An 18,231-nucleotide genomic window follows, 5' to 3' on the forward strand; every position below is an offset into this window, starting at 1 on the left:
TTACAATAAAAGATAAAGGAATAAGGATCCGTGATGCGCAGAGAGACGAAAAGAATATTATTATTCAATCAACGTTCGTACGTTGAGAAAAGTATACTCTATACTATATATTGCCTATGAATAAAGTTCTTCTATCTTGGCAGCCTTCAACAGTTATTCCAGTATCTTCTCGGTAACTAGTGTTGTTTACATTAAATATAAATATATTTTTTAATGTAATTATTTAATTATACTAAATAATTGCATTTATATACATTAAATACAATACATTTATAAAAATATTTAATGTAATTTTAAATATAATATGTATTAATTAATGTAATTAATGTAATTAAATATATATATATATATATATATATATTTTTTTTTTTTAAATATTGTAAAAACATGAAAAATAATAGTAATAATAATAATTTATATGTTATTACATCGCGGAAAATTAAATTTTCATGTTTACAGAGTCGGGTGAAGCCCAGTGCGATTTCCGACAATTAGCGAATAATCATGCGCGCGTCCGGATTTATCGGGATAAAAGGAGTAAAAGACGAATAAGACGCGTGTAGATCCCTCGCGAGTCGAAATCCATCGAGATGTGCGTTCCCGAAACGGTGAGACTTGGCCGTATCTGGCGGTCATTAGCGAGCGCGCGCGCTTCTGAACCAGCTGAGATAAAAAGCGGGGGACCAACCGAGTAGTATTTTACCTCTGGGACACATAGTTCCCAGGGAATGATCACTATGCGAAGGTCGCCCGTGATTATGAAAAGATACTACTGACTCTTCGGGCAATCGCTCTTTCCACGCCGCGTTAAAAGCGCCTTCGTTGCAAAAATTGATATGTCTCAACCCCCTTTGATAATCGATCGGGTAATTAAAGTGAATTAGCGACATCGATGGCGGAAGACATAATGACAGATGCAACAAGAAAAGTACAATTTTGATTGTCATTTCGCTATAGATTATTTCTCTTATTTATATTAATGTCATGATTAAATTTAAATCTAATTATATACGCAAATATTATTAACATTAATATTTGTTTGTACATATAATGATATATATATATATATATATATATATATATATATATATATATATATTAATATACTTTTATTGTCATATTTCGAATTTTACGAATTAGACACGAATCATTTTCTTGAAAAACAGCGTGTACATTGATGTCTATCGTGTTAAATAGTATTCTATAAAGTGACTAATATCATTCGTGCAAAACATATGCTTTTATCACGGCAATTTGTTGATAAGAAAGAAAAAAAAAGAGAAAAAAATGTTCAACAATATTTTGAAAAATATAATAAGTTTTTAATAACGTCATAATTAAATAATGTTCGTAATCTAGGACGTTTTCGGCTATCCTTGATTGCAACTTTTTAAATCACATCAGGATATGAATATCCTTATGAAATAAATGCAAATCAGATCTGCTCGCGCATATTGAATCGCTTTACTATCTTATCTAATCTCTGGATGAATGTTTAAAAAAAACAGATAAAATACTTCTTCTCAAACTTAAAAATTTTAAATCCTAAATATTGTTATTTTTTGAAATAATAAATAATTGATCTTTAGCTTTTCGATGTGCACCAATAGAATAAGTTCTTTTTCATTCAAAAAAATGGCATTCTTTCCGATTATTGGCAATTGTATCCTTTTGACATTTAACGTGCGAAAAAGGACAAATGGGATCTGTCGGTGAAATCTAGCGTATCATACGATCCAAGATTAAAAATGTCTCTTGTTAGAAAATGTTCGATGCTTGACAAGTGCTGGAAGATTTATCCGTCGCACAATAATGGATGTGCTTATGTCAAATCTCGGACAAGCAAGTATACCTGCTATATAAGAGTATCCCTGTAAGAATAGGAATTATAGACGACAATGAATTGAACACTGAATTGAAGAATAACGCGACACATAGAGAAAACGCAGTTTGATCGCACAAAAAGGAGAATTTGACAGAAGTACAAATCCGTGAAATAGCAGGTCCAACTCGAGAGAAAATGAGTTATAATAATAATTTTGCTGCACCAACTATTGACGATGAAACACTAGATTTCGCGGAGAATTTTTAATTAATTCAATTAGAGAAATAACATTTTTTTCTTTGTGACACTTTTCTTTCAACATGATAAAATTACCAATCTTTGGTTTTTTTATTCATATTATATTTGCCATAATAGTTTTTCGAGGTTATCCGGATATCACTTCTTCTATTACATTTTATATTTCTCCCATAATTGTGATAGCAGAAGAGAGAGAAGAGGGAAGCAGGTCGAATTTTTTGCGAGCTATACGAATTTAAAAAGTGCAATCAAATATCCGATATGCGAAAAGAAACGACGCGCTCGCTAATTAGATGCTTTTCGCCGGATTTCATAAAAGCGCAAAGAGCTGCCGCAAAGTTCAATTAATTCTGACGGAGAAACGGATGAACATAATTTGACAAATCTGACAGTTTCGCGCGATCAGCATTTCAAAACGGAGATGATTAATATTCATGTATGTGTGTTACATACATAACTGGAAAAAGTGAATACTTTGAATATCGTATCGTGCGATTTGAATAAAAATCCGCGTGCGAGATATTCTTAAAAAATATGCATAATAAAATTTCTATAAAATATATAATATATATACATTTGCCAAATATATTATAAAGTATTGTTTTTATCTAACATATATTGGAAAGGTATTTTACAAATCTGTATATTAGAATATATTGTTTTAATATAATTAGTTTTCTTATCGTATAATAACTTTTTATTTTTTTTTATATCGCTATTTAACGTGGATTTACAAATCGAAATCACTACTAATCCCAGCATGAGAAAAGTAAAATTTGTTTTGGTTTCTTACCTTTATATATTTCATATTTTTATTTTAATTTGTATTTCTTTTATTAATAAGAAACTTGTATCTATATGTTAGAAATATTACATAACTAAAGGTTAGTTTTCTCGTTATTTCTTTCCAGTTTTAATTTCTTTTGAAATTATACATCTTATATAATCCAACATATTTTTATTAAGAGATTCATGTTGTTATTCATCTGAGATTCTTAAGATATTAGCAGCAAGTATCTGAATAGGCAAGTGTGTCCTTCGACAGAAGAAGACCAGAGACTGGTTATAAAAATATCTATGAGTGTAGTCATAGATCAGCGCGAGGTAGCATCGCGCCGGCCATAATCGCAGGATTCGTCAGGTTACCGACGAATTAGTGAGGTGTCCCGCTTGTACCTGCCTTGCCGAGTGTTTGCATCCGAGCGTCCAAGCAGGAGAGGAACAAGCAGGTAGAGATTATGAGCAACACACAATGTGCCGCCGGTGCCCATGCGTTTTCAGACGAGCTGAGTGGCAGTAGAAGTAAAGGTTCTTTGAAAGAGCCAGCCGAGGAAGGAGAGGATGGAAAAAAAGGACAAAGGCAGAGCAAGAGAGAGAGAGAGAGAGAGAGAAAGAGAGATCCCAGAGAGATATTCCCTCATACGATCCGTCCGTGGAGAAACGGTATGCGGTTCTGGAATTTGGTCCTTTTTGTTGCACGCGCGCGGCGGACGTCTCTCGTGTGTGATTTCAATAGACGAATCTCAAAGTCGCCATACTGCTGCGTCCCGCTGCGAGTAGTATTCCACGGCGACAATTCCACGACGACGCGACGGTCGGATCCACGCAACCCGAGAGCGGCGGGAATAATATTTCAGCCGCGCCGTCGCGGACTCGCGGCCCGTCGAATCCGTCAAAAACGTCGATCCCGAAGAGAAATCTATCGACGTTGAGATCTGCATTCTCTCCGACGTGTCTGGTATCGCAACACTACACGTAGATGCTACTCGATGCTGGTGCCTCCCGATACCCGCCATAAAAGGCGACTCTTCTTTTTGCGATCCATCGTCGCGCGACTCTTTCTCTATGCTCGATCGCGATATATATATATATATATATTGTTCACTGATACAATTGTGTTTCAATTTGTCGCACATTAGTGTCGAGGAATTTTTCACTAGGATTTTCCTCCAACTCGGCTTATCCTCGAGGTGATAAGCAGCCGAGGGAGATGTTTTGACGCTCGCTACACTTCACGCCTGCTGATTCGATCCTTTTTCTCCTTGCCCGCCTTGTCCAGTTCCGATTCTTCTTCTTGCCGTGGCCTTCTAAAGAAGACGTTGAAAAATGAACGGGATGACGATTGTGATTACGAGCGGACGCGAACAACGGCACGACGAGACAGACAGACAGACAGACGGACGACGGCGGCGGCGGCGGCCGCGGCAGCGGCGGCGGATGATGATGATGAGCAAGAGCAGAAGATTAGCGTAGCATTAAAGATGCCATTTCTCCTGCGTTCTTTCTTTATTCCGACTCTCGTGAGTCGGATCGGAGCAGCGTGCGTCCACTATATAAGTGTATCGTCGGAGAAATTGTTCGTTTTCTGTGCCATAAAACCCGCTGCCCGCCGGAAAGATTCATTAACGGATAGACCGAACCTGCTATTCTGTGTTGTCATGACCGGCAACAAGATAAGTAATGGCGATAAGAACGGCGATAGCATGCCGAAAATAGTCGAGTAAGAATTACATGAAAACTATTTTTCAATATTTTTCTGTATCAAGTTTTTCACGCGGTTCAATAACGGAATACTTTAGCAACACAACAACTATTAACATTTAATTCAAACTATAATCACTAACAGCAATTTTTATTATCTATTTAGAAAAAAAAATCGTAGTATTTATCAGAGATATTCATAGTGTAAGATTCTTCTTCTCTTTCTGTTCACAGTTAGTCAAGATCATATCCTGCTTGTGTCAGAGATATTTTCATACGATTCAATATTGATTTTGTATAATAGATTTAGTATTTCAAAAATTTTTAACGATTTTAACACGCAGCAATATTAACTCTCTCTTCTCTCTCTCTCTCTCTCTCTCTCTCTCTCTCTCTCTCTCTCTCTCTCTCTCTCTCTCTTTTAAACTTTGTATGGTTTTTTTTTTCAAAGAGAAAACCTGAAGCTACATGAATACTACTATATGACATTTATAAAATTAATGTATAAAATTACATTTTTAAAATTAAGAATTAAAGCGTAGCTGGTTTAACACTTTCTTTTCGGCAATTTGAGTATCGCACATACTCAAATTGTGATGCCGAGATGACAGATGATCGAGACATCAACTGGTCGAGTGAGCAGACGACGGCACCGCTAATACGAGAGAGGAGGCACCGAAAAGTCCCGCGTTCGCGAGCAGATATAGATATGAGATCATATCTACGTATAATTAATTGCCTGTAAACTTCGTCCTGAATAATTAAGTGGAAACTGCGAATTCGCGAGCGCCGCTTTTTTCTTCTGCTCTTTTTTTTAACAAGCGTGCCTCTCGTATCTCTTGCCGAAGATCTTTCGATAGAAGCGAGAGAGAAGGAGAGAGAGAAAAAGAGAGAGGAAAAAAATCGTCGTCCAACGAATGTCGGATTTTTTCCTCAACCGGTCAGAATATAAAAGTATTAAATAATGAGCTTAAATAACGCTTAAATAACGGAGGTTTCGCCTAACCTTGGATGCCAGAAGTGATTGTCTGATTGTATATCGCTATTGATACATAATAATAAAGCAATCTCAAGCAAAAAAAAAAGAGTGATAAAGAGAGCTCATTATAATTAGCTGACATTAAGCAATATTAAATATTTGTTTTTATTAGGCATCACTATATATAAATCATTCGTTCGACAACTAACAAAAAATTTTAACAGTCGTCGTAAAATATAATCAGAGAAATGCGAGTGATATTTAACGCGACTTATTAATTTTACTGCTGACATTAGCAAACTTTAGTTTCATCATAACTGTTTGATAAAATTTATTCTTCCGCTGGTCTATCTTTCGAAATACGTAAAATATAAATATACAGAAACTAAATAATTAAACGGTTATTATTATGTAAATAGAGAAATTAGTAATAATAATGCTCTCTCTGATATAAATATTTGTCTAACTTGTTCTCGATGAAAATTTAATTTAATTCAATTTTAATATCTTTTAATCTCTTTCCTATAACATATACTCGAAGAAGCTTTAAATTGGCAGCCTTTTAAATCATGGCTCGAGCTGTCACTTTGTGGATAGCGCCGGACACGCCGTAGTTTATATCCTCGCATCGCTCTCGCGCAACCGTAACGGATAACAAATAATCTGCAAACACGCTAAAGCGATCGCGTAACGGCCGCGCGAGTCTGCGAAATAGAAAGAGTTAATTGCGGGGCTTTAATGCGTTTAACCGTGCATTATTAATCACGACGGTCGGTCGTAATTATTGCCGGCTATTATTAGACACTCGCTCTCGCGCGCGCGCCTACGTTAGCGCCGACATTATGCTCGTTCGTTCCATCCCGTACGTAGATATATTTATCCGCCGGAAAAATGAATATCACGCCCACATTTCGCGCGGGACCCACCCATGGCCGCGAGGACGGACGAGGACGGGTCAGCGATTCGAATCTCACACCTTTGTACGAGCATACGTTAACATCACGTTTGCGGCCGCTTCCTTAAATCAAATGAACTTATTTCTTGCCGACGTCCTCGTTCGAGCTTGACAAGAGCGTAGTATATGTAGTTGGCTTTAAGTACCCTCCTAATTGTAATTCTGGGCAACGTAGCTATAACGTGTGCTCAATGAATTCATTTTCAAGTGACATGAAGAAATTTGATAAAGTTGTCTCCTTTTTTGAATTGTTATTACAAGTTTTCTTCACTATCAATTCTTTAGCTAATTTTAAATCTATTTTTCTCCTGCAAAAATGTCAATGTTAAATAATTAGTTGTCAAATATTTGAAGGATTTATTAATTAAAAAACTTCATACAGAATAAAAATGCATTCTTCAATCATTCAAATTATTTCAAATTATTTATTTTAATATTTTAATATTTAATATTTAATATTTTAATTTTTAAAGCTTATTTTAAAAGGAAAGCATCATTAAACAAAAAACTATAAGTTTGGTTTAAACGAAAATTAAATTGACTGGAGAATAACTGCGATTAGAAATGCATGCAATAAAATTCTGGAACACACTCTGCACATATAATGGATGTTGAAGTTGAATATTCAGCGTGAGCAGAAAATTATTGCGTTCCGGAGGAGTCGAAGGCACGAACACACGTGCGTTGAAGTCATCGGCGCGGCGGCATCGCGAGATATATACCTACTTCGCCGTACGTCTGGATCCAGACGCGAACCCCATTGCGCGATAATTGAAGTTACGCTTCGTGGGAAGCACGGCCTTCGCACGAGCACAAGTGCCGTCCGGAGCTACAAAGAGCTTAGACAAAGGGCGTGCTTTGGGGGTTTCGACTCTATATGACTTCGTATGAGAGAGGGGGGGGGCCATCGGGCCGTCTTCACAACCCCGTCGTGATCCTCGGGACAAAAAGCCGTCGACGTAGACGAAGCCATGGATAATGCCATCCGCGTGACGAAAAACAGCTTTAGTAAGAGAGAAAGAGAGAAAGAGAGAGAGAGAGAGAGAAAGAGAGAGAGAGAGAGAGAGAGGATTCAGCCCGGGCTCGGGCCCGGGCCCAAACAGTCCCGGAGAGACCTCGAGAAAACGGGGTGCGCAGGACCTGAAGAGCGGGAACCGAAAGCGGAGCAAAAACGTCGGAGCTGCAGAGTCGGCGATTCCTGAGGAATCAGGGATCCTACAGCGAGTGATAATCGTAAGAGAAAAGGAAGATGCGACGAAAGGAGGAGAAATAGAGACAAAGAAAAAGAGTGGCAAGCGATGCTATTTATCAAGAGACACGGTAGTGTCTCACCCAAAGTCACGCGAAACACAGCAAAGTGGATCATGTATTATGTAGTATTTATACACTAGTCGCCACCTCCTTTCAATTCCGAATACATATACACATTAACTAAACCGTGTAGAATTGTCAATAGAGAGCTAATTATAAGTAGTTCTAATGAAAAATCAATACTCAATTTTTGCATCCCTAAACACCTGTCATTGTCATGTGGAATAATTTTCGTATTTTATTTCAATTTTTTAATACACAACAGTTGGAGATAGATACATACTAATAATAATTTTTTATTATTAATCAAAATGTTATTATTTATTCCCACAAGGTCAAGTTTTTTTTGCATTAAATTTCATTTTACTTTTAATTACTTTAATATTGTAGCATTTTTATTAATGTATATTATAAGAAAAGAAAAGAGATCAACATATAAACAAAGACGAAAGAAAATACATAATGAGAAGCCAAGGGCGACAGTAGACGAAAGAAGAATGGGGAGGAAGAGAGAAGAAGGGGGGAAAAGGATCTTCAGAACTAAATAAAGCAAGTGGCGCACACACCGAGGATAGAGATGGGAGACCGACCGCGCGTCTCTCGGCAGTTTTGAGATCCCGGTGCGAGCGCGGAGGTAAAAGGGCTGCGCCCGCTTCGTCCGAGATCAAGTTTTTCTCGAGTCCTCCGAGAACCTCCAGGAGAGCGAGAAGAAAGAGTATTCGGTGCCTGAACCCGAATCCGAGTTGATTTCGTGCCACGCGGTTCATCTTGTCGTTTATTCTCTCTCTCTCTCTCTTTCCGCTACATAGTCGCACCTTCTCTTCTTCATCTTTCACCATTTCATCGAGATCTCATCTACGCTTCAATTCCGCGATGGAATATCGCTATCACGTCTTGTCAATGAAATCTCCAGAATTTTGTTAAATCACACGAGCACTGTTGAAAAAGATAACAATGTAAGCTTTCCACAAATTAAAAAAGAAAAATTAAAGGACACGTAAAATGACATTTCTATCCGAAAGATAATATCACGAATTGCAGAATATCCTGTAGTAAGAGTAGAATAAAAGCGTGAATTAATTAGAATAGCTTTGTTCTAATAAAACGAGACGAGACAGCGACGATGGCGCGGTACTTTCGTATAAATTTGAAACGCGCCCTGTAATTTGAGAAAACGTCCCCCGATCCTAAACCCTATTTATGCAGCACTGAACCGGCTGTAAACCGTTCGTATTCACGATCTTCCTCCTTCTCATCCTCCTCCGCATCCTCTTCTTTCTCCCTGCTCTACGAGAGAAGCTCATCCTTCTCCTCATGCACGTAAGTTGTCCTCCCATCTATCGCTTCTTGTCTCTTGAGACTCTCTCTCTTTCTTTTTCCTTTTCTCTCTCCCCTTTTTCCTCCCTTTCTTTCACGAATGTGTTAGGTTTATCTTTCGAATAAAGACACACACACACAATATAATATGCTACGGTGGTTAAAAACCGACGTCAAAAGAAATGCTATTTTATAAGTGATGCATACGTATATTATGTAATATTATTTAATATTAATTAATTTATATATTATTTAATATTATTTAATTAAATTTATATAAAATCAAATTATTAATTATTTTTAAATCAAAACGGTCTTTTAGCTTGATTGACAATTTAACATTCCTGCCAAGGTAGTTGCTAGGAAAGAAAAAGCAACTCTTGAGACGCGCTTCTTATCATATCTTGTAATATCAAACTAAAACTTTCATAAAGTCCTTTAGATATATTACATAATGAAGCGACGTTTCATTATGTATGCGTAAGTACAAATATACTGGAAAAAATTCAAGACTATTTGTTCTATTATTATTACTCGATCAAAATTTAATGTAAGATTATTCTGCTTACAATAAAGTATGTTTTTTATAACTTCTTGTTAGTTTCCCTTTTCTCCAGCATATCAACATCAAATTTGCGTATTATAAAACACATTAATTGTTGTATATATATATATATATATTGTTACAATTATCGTCATGATTAAAAAAATTTAAATATTTTATAAAAGAAAGGAGTATTTTACATTAATCGTTACAAATAAATATTGTTTTTAATCTATATTTTACTACATAAATAAATTTGCTTTTCCTACATGTTAATAAAGAGTTAATTAAAAATAAAAAATTTTTTTATGTCATTAGTTGTATAGAAAAAGCAAATTTAAAACACAAAATTAAATATACATTAAAGCAACATTTTTTTGTACAACAATTTTTGTGACAATTAGTAAATTCTATTTCGAGTATATTTACTCAGTCATACTCAACGTCTTAATAATTTTAATTATTCACCTATAGCTTAGAATAAATCCATAGAAATGATCGAATAAATAAAAAAAAGTCATTCATTTTCTAGCGCCCATGATTTATCTATCTGGTATGATTTTAGTAATTAAAATATCCTTGCTGAATTTTGTGCCGATAAGAATCCGGATGGCGAAGAGTCTTATCTGGCAATCGAGAAATTACATTATAGGACGAGGGAGCAGAGGGAAAGGATTGGAAGACCGCACAAAAAGCACCGACTATCTTTCAGGAGCTGACGAAGGAAGCATCATTAATATCACCGAGACGATCAATCAAAAAACCAAACGTAAACTCACTTTGGTGGACGTGGTACTGGGCCTGGTGCCGCCTATGCCGATGGCGTACAGTTCAACCTCGTACCACTGGACGCCGGTTTCACGATCAAGCTTGGCCGCGGTGGATAGCACGCCGGTCTTCGTGTCGATGTCGAAGAGCCGATCGACCTGGAGCCCGTCATCGGGCCCGCCGCCGGCGGTCACGTTCGTCACGTAATACTCGAGCTCGATGTTGGAGCGTCGACTGCGCGCGCTCACACGCAGAATACTGGTACCGACCGGTTCGTTCTCATAAACGCTGCCCTCGATCTGACCCCGGTGTTCCCAGATCGGCTGATCGTCGCCGTCCTCGCCCGGCACGATCAAGGTCACGTAAGTCTCTGACGAACGACGTTCCGTCTGGACCGCTTCGTCCGTCGCTCGGACACCGACTTGATATTTGGATATTCGTTCCAAGAGACCGCTCCCCTTCAGAGATGATCGTGAGAATCTCATAACGAGCTGACCGGTACTACGGTGGATACGAAACATATCCAAATAGTTTACGTTCGAACGAAGCAATTCGTACGTCACCAGGCCGTTCGTGCTGGAGTCAAGATCGCGAGCGATCAACTGCGTGATCACAATTTCCTTGCTCGACGACTGATAATAGTCAAGGTTGCCGGCGCGTAGCGGCGGTAGCACTACAGCAGACATACTCACGAATAACGGCGCGTTGTCGTTGACGTCTTCAACGATCACAACCACTTGCTTCTCGGCGGACAGCCGCGCGCTCGGCGGCTGAGCTCGATCGGTTGCCACTACTACTAGTTTAAAGGTGTCGACTTCCTCGCGATCAATTGGTAGCAGTGTATGAATTACGCCGCTCGACGGATTGATACCGAAACGTCGTACCTGATCCTCCGGATCTTGATTAAGGATCGAGTAACTGACTACGCCGTTGTCGCCCGAATCCGGATCCTCGGCGGTGATGGTGACAATCGGCGTTTGCACAGCGATACCTTCCCGTATCTGACGTACTATTGCTGTATTCGGGAATACTGGCGGATTGTCATTCGTGTCGATCACCTCAACGATTAGACTGGTAGTTGAGCTAAGCCTCGGGTGACCACTGTCGCCACAGGTGACGTTCAGCGTGTAACAGTTCAGATCTTCATAATCCAGCGATTTCCGCAAATACAGGACACCGGTGAGTGAATCGATATAAAAAGTATCTCTTCTATTACCGGCCGATATGCCAAATGTCAGCTCACTGTTAGGTCCGAGATCATTATCAGTGGCCTTAAACTGCAGCAATTCAGTGTTGATCGGCGTGGTCTCCAGCACGGAAATTTGCGGTTTGTTATCGATAAAATGCGGCACGTTGTCGTTTTCATCGAGTACTTCGATGTAGACGGTCGCGCTGGATGACAGACGCGTCTCGAGACCGGCATCGTGCGCCACGACGGTCAACACATAAGTGTCGGACATCTCGCGATCGAGCTCTTTCACTAGCGAAATCTGTCCAGTAGCCTCGTCTATTGTGAAATCACCATGCTGATTGCCGTCTTCCAATGAATAAAATACGTCACCATTCAAGCCCTCGTCAGCATCGGTTGTATATACTCTCAATAGCTGCGTACCGATCATAGCGCCTTCGCTCACTTGCACTCGATAAGGCAAACGCTGGAATTGTGGCACATTGTCGTTTACATCAGTGATATAGATAGTGACCTTTACGCGATCACGAAGACGGTTGACACCATTATCGGTAACAGTGGCTTCTAAGGTGACGTAGCTGCTGCCAGTGTTAGTCACGAGGAGTTCGCGATCGAACACGCGCAGGGACTTGACGAAACCATTTCTCGGATCAACCACAAAATCTTGCTGGCTGGCCGGCAACGAGAATATTAGATCGGCGTTACGGCCGATATCACGATCGATAGCCAATAGTTTACCGACGAAAGTGTCGGGTGGCTCGTTTTCACGCAGATGAAAGCTGAAACTGCTATTGGTGAACTCGGGCGCGTTATCGTTCTCGTCGAGCACGTGCACCACTACCGGGACCACGGAACTTCGCGAAGGACTGCCTTGATCAGACGCGATAATTTCCAGTGCGTAATAGTCTCGTTCTTCGCGATTAAGCGTATTCTTCACGTAGAGCTGGCCATCTGGGAAGATGCCAAAGCGACCTTCGATGTTACCGTCGATCACGCTGTATAGTATCCTGCCGTTAAAGCCGAGATCCGCGTCGTGAGCTACCAGGGAGAAAAAACGTTCGTTGACCGGCGTAGACTCTGGCAACGAGACTTCGTAGCTGGTCAGCCGGAAAACCGGTGTGTGGTCATTAACATCTTCAATCGTTACCTTGATCTGATGTTGAGCGGACAACGATGGATCACCAGAATCAGTCGCTGTTACTTCTAGATGAAGGATCGTACCAGGTGCCGCTTGAATTGGCTTGTTTAAATAGATAATGCCCGAATTTTCAACGATCCTGAATTGCTCGCCCGGATTATGCGTAAGTGAATAAACAATTCTGGCATTGGCGCCGACGTCACGATCCTTGGCACGAGCTAAATATATTTCTTGTCCCACTGCCGCGTTCTCTCGCAGAAAAATTTCGTCGCCCCGCTCACCCCTGGGAAACCTGGGAGGATTATCGTTAACATCCTTTACAGTGATGTTAACAGTCTTTTGACCATACGCAAGATCGGCGCGCGCTGACAGTTGCAAACTGTAATGAGCCACTCGCTCGCGATCCAGACAACCGGCGGTGGTGATAACGCCGGTATTTTTATCAATTCTGAAATTGTTTTTAGAGTCGCCATAAACAATGGCGTAGCTCACCTTGCCGGTATTACTATATTGCGTGATTTGTATTGAGCCAACCTCTCGACCGAATCCAGACGTAGAGTCGCAATCGCCGTAGTCCTCGGTTATGTTGAAATCATAGCTGTTATAAGGGTCAAACTCGAGGTGTTCTAGATCCTCTTCACGGATTATTTCCACTATTGCATTCCTAGCTGCCAACCGCTCGCCATTATCCTTGGCCGAGATGGTCAACTCGTAGAGAGTCTTGTGCGCGGCCCGCAAAGAACCCTGAAGAATAATCTCGCCGGTTTTTCCATCCACTACGAAGAGACCTTCGCCGCCAGATTCCAGAATGTATTTCACTTGAGCATTTTCCCGGGTATCGGCATCAGTCGCCATCACTTTACCTACTGTTGTGCCTGCTGGAGCATCTTCAGAGATAGACATTAAATATTTCCAAGGATAGAAGACTGGCGAATTATCGTTAACATCTTCCAAGGTTAGCACCACAGTGGCAGTTGAAGATTGCACTGGTGTACCTTGATCTTTTGCTATAACCAAAATTTTATACTCTGCTACTCTCTCTCGATCTAAGGCAACCTTAGTCGTTAACTGACCAGTTAGGGCGTCCAGCGCAAAAGTCTTAGGATAATCGCGCGAGACACTGGAATGAAAGCTATATGCGACACTACCGTTAGTACCTTGATCGTTGTCGACGGCTGTCAGAGTAGCTACTAGACTGTTCGGTGGCATATTCTCTAATAACGTGATTTTAATAACGTTTTCGGAAAAACGTGGCACCTCGTCGTTCTCATCAAGAATTGTCACCTTGAGATGCGTGGATGCGTATTTGGTATTTGGACCGCCGTCTCGCGCCGACACGTGTAACTCGATGCTACCTTGAATTTCACGATCCAAAGTGGCAACGGTGGTGACCAAGCCAGTATCGCCATCGATAACAAACCAGCCCTGCTCGTTACCCGAACCGAATTCGTAATAAATTCGCGCGTTTAATCCAGAATCCGCGTCTGTGGCCGAAATGCTGGCAACAAAACTGCCAATTGGTGCGAGTTCTGATAGTACTGCCGAATATTCACTTTGTTGAAATACCGGCTCGTGATCATTGACGTCGTTCACATGGATCACGAGATAGGCCACGGCTGATCTGGGCGGAATACCCTTGTCAGTAGCGACCACTGTGAGATTATATTTGGGTATCTCCTCACGATCTAACCGTCCGTTGACCCGCACGATATTGACGGTTTGTGTGCTCTCTAACCGAAAATGACCTAACTCATTACCGGCGCGTATCTCTATGTCTGTCTCACCGTTCAAACCCTCGTCGTCATCGAGCACTGTTACCGCAGCGACAATCTGATCCTTAGCGGCATTCTCATCGACGGTGGCAAAAGTTGCAGTCGGTGGAAAGTAGGTAAACTTAATCACAGGATCATGATCATTCGCGTCCAACAGATTGACCGTTACGTAAGTACGACCGTTTTGTTTGGGTATACCGTGATCGGTAGCAAAGACTGTAATGACACAGCTCTTGGGACAACCGCTAGCAGGATGCGTTACCGTGCAGCCCTGTTGAGGACATCTCAACGGCTCAGCCGTCGTGATCGTCCCAATTTCTGGATCAATTATAAATTTATCTTCGCCGTCCGGTAGATAATATGTCAATTTTGCATTGTCCCCCGAATCCTTGTCAATAGCATGCACTGTTAGGACTTTTGTGCCGATTGGAGCACTCTCATTTAATTCTACTACATAATCGCTTTGTTGAAATACGGGCGGATTGTCATTCATGTCCAACACCGTCACATTCACCAACAAATAACCTAAGCGTGGAGGTCGGCCGCGATCACGCACGCAAATGTTGAGCGAATAAAACTCTATCTGTTCACGATCCAACTTGCCTGTAGTTTTGAGATACAAGTACGATGTCTCACCGGTAGGATTGCTCCTGACTTCCAGACGAAATTTGCCATCCGTATTGCCATCCACGATAAAATAATCATCTAGCACACCATTCTCTGGCGTGTCCCGGTCTGTCGCGGAATCCAGCAGCATCTCGGTACCGGCTTCGGTTGATTCTGAGAAAGTCATCGCAATGCTAGGCTCTGGGAATTCCGGATTATTGTCGTTAATATCAAGCACCAAGATCCGCACTTCGATTGGATAAGTTGGCTGACTCGATAGTACGACAAAATCAAATCGATCGCTGCTTAGGGCTTCGCGGTCGAGGACCTTGGCTGTCCTTATTTGGCCTGTTTCCGAATCAAGCACAAACTCTTGAGGCGGCTCATTGAACCTATAGGTAAAATCAGGCTTGACCGGTATTGTGCCAACCAGAGTTCCTTTCGGCTCGCCTTCCTTCACTTCAAGCTGGACCCGCGTGTCAACTGCTCTGCTCTCCATCGCCAGGCCCATGGTTGCGACGCCGTCCTGCGGCAACATCGGTGACCTTCGTGACACTAACCGCGTGACTCTTTGAGGTAGGTTAGGCAAGGTAGAATAGTTGTCGGATGCTGCCGCCGTCGCCGTCGCCGTCGCCGTCGCCGTCGCGTCCTGGCCGACGACCTGGCCGCCATATTGGTCCGATAGGAGTCCCAGGAGAAGGGCCACGAACATCAATCCTCTTATAATCATCTCTTCTATCTCACCTCGACGCGCCCACCTGCCTTAGCCAAATTTCGGCTCACGGTGATTCGTCGTCGGCATAAAATCGCGCGCTCCGATTACGCACTATCTGTCGTTCTTCCTCCTCATGATCGTAGTCGGCAATAATCTCGTCGTCATCCTCCACGTCTACGTATCGACGCATCATTGTACGTATCGCGACATCCTCCAAGGATGGAGATTCAATCGCGCACAATGATGTGAACCACCGTTCTCTGTCCGACGCATTTGTCGCGTCGCATTTTTCTACCTACAAGAGATTCCGATTTAAACTCGTATACTAAAAGATGGTAGGTGCTTTCTTTTCTGTCTTTCGTTCTCCTCTTCTCTGTACCTATTTCTGTCTCCTTTTCTGTGTCTTTTCTTATCTCATTTCCTCCTCCTCTTCTCTCTTCTTCTCTCTTTCCTTCGCCGCTGAAAGTCAAGTGTATACGCGAGAGAAGACTTCACCAGGCAGAGGGGGCAGTGACCTGCCGAGAGCCGCGCCTCGCGAAATGTGCGTCTGCGGATGTTCGCGAACGACTCGCAAATGCAAAAAGAGACGTTCTGTACACTTTTTCCATCAGCGATCGATAAATGAATCGAAAGAACGTGTCTCTTTCTTCATCCAAAAAAATCTTCTACATAAAGCTTATCTTCTCTTCAAGTTCTTGTGTCGAGAACACATATCTTCGTCACGTGTTAGTTTCTTCACTTTGTCAAATCGCATATTTTTTTGATATGTATATAAAAAAATATTAATCTTTCCCCATAAAAAAAAAAAAAAAGATCTTTGACGATAACGAATAACAATTGCTTTTAAGTAATCTCGAGATTGCTCTCTCAAAACACTCAGATCCTTCAGAATTCACAGTTTTATCACTGGCCTGATAGGTGAATGATGTAAACACTGAATAGAAACGAGGATCCAATACTTGAAGCACAAAAACACGATTCGCGATCAATATATACGTATATGTATTCTCACGAAGTTTTGATACGACCGATCGAGTTTAGTGACCGAGCCTCGAGTTTACGATTCACTCTCGAATTCTCGAGTCGCCGCTGGACCTGCACGGATCACGCTATCTTTTGTTAAAATCGTCAGGAAGTTCACGCGATCGCGATACGACGACGCTCATTCGAATTCGCCGATGGTGTATAGCGATCTCACGAGCGCAACACAACGGATTCGCGCGCGCGCGCGCGTGCCCTTCGGGGTAGGCGTTATCGAGGGATGAAGATAAATCTCGTCCGCGAGAAACGTTTGACAGCGGTAGTAGAAGGAAGTAGAAATAGAACGTAGAGATAAACGCGCGCGAAGGGGCCGCGATGAGCGCGACGTAAGGCCCCGAAAAAACGCGCAACGTACGCCGCGGAGAAGAATGTTGCCTCCCCGAGGACTGACCTGACTCGACTGAATCGAGCCGGTCCCAGAACCCAGAACCCAGAACCCAGAACCACTGTCAGGAGAGGCATTCTTCGGGCTGGCTGACGCCGTCCCTCTCCGATCGGATCCTTTCTCTGTTGCTCTCGCTCTTTCTATTTTCCTTCTCCCTCACTCTCTCTCATTCTGTATGTGTCTTTTACCCCGGCCACTCCGCACAAGGCCCCTATCGATATCACCTTCTCTGTCCGCTCTGAGAAACATCGTGGCTCTACCTCTCTACCTTTCTACCTCGCGTTCCCTCGCTCCGCAATAATCGCGCTCACTCTTTCTACCAACAATATTTCGTCTCGCTTTATCTTTCGCTCCCTCTCTTTCATGTCAAGAAACGTTCGATCTCCTATCTTCGTCGCTCTTTCTTTCGCCAAACGCTCATTTTCTTCGCTCTCTTACCTCAGTTCTCTTTCCCATCTCCCCTTCTTACGCTTTCCCGTTCCCCTACCGTTTTGCCATACCATTGCCTATCGGTGTACGGGCCTCTTCGTCCCTCACATGAGGCCTTTCTCTCCCTCCCACTTGCTCTCTCTCTTAAGGCCCGCTGCTTCGACCGCAGCCCTCTTCCCCTCTTCCACCCTTCCCTCCTCGCTATCTTCCACGCGCGATCCTTCCACCTTCGACTCGCGCATCCCGTCGTCGTCTCGCTAAGATATTCTCCCTTTTGCCCTCGAGGAACGAGCAATGCGGAGGCTCAGGTATGCAAGATGGCCGCTACATGCTGGAACCCCATGCGACGAGAACGATGCTTCAGGTTAACGGGAATGAGAAAGATGTAGCAAGAACAAGAAGGATGTAGAATGGGCAAGGAGGGCGAGAGAGTAAGAGAGAGTCTGAGAGCGAGAGAGAGAGAGAGAGAGAGAGAGAGAGAGAGAGAGAAAAGTAGGGGAGAAGTAAAAGAACGAAAG

The 18,231-nt window shown here is 42.0% G+C and overlaps 1 protein-coding gene across 1 annotated transcript in view; it reads right to left on the reverse strand.

The window, feature by feature from the left end:
• Positions 1-17,413, reverse strand: part of Ft (cadherin-related tumor suppressor fat) — a 94,046-nt gene extending 76,633 nt beyond the window's left edge. The window contains exon 1 of the mRNA XM_072895346.1: positions 10,450-17,413. Within this exon, the coding sequence (XP_072751447.1) occupies positions 10,450-15,873 (5,424 nt within the window). The 5' untranslated portion in view covers positions 15,874-17,413. The remainder of the gene's footprint in view (positions 1-10,449) is intronic.
• Between the last annotated feature and the right edge of the window lie 818 nt (positions 17,414-18,231).

Source organism: Anoplolepis gracilipes, chromosome 7, assembly GCF_047496725.1.
Source record: "Anoplolepis gracilipes chromosome 7, ASM4749672v1, whole genome shotgun sequence".
In the NCBI taxonomy this organism is placed as follows: domain Eukaryota; kingdom Metazoa; phylum Arthropoda; class Insecta; order Hymenoptera; family Formicidae; genus Anoplolepis; species Anoplolepis gracilipes.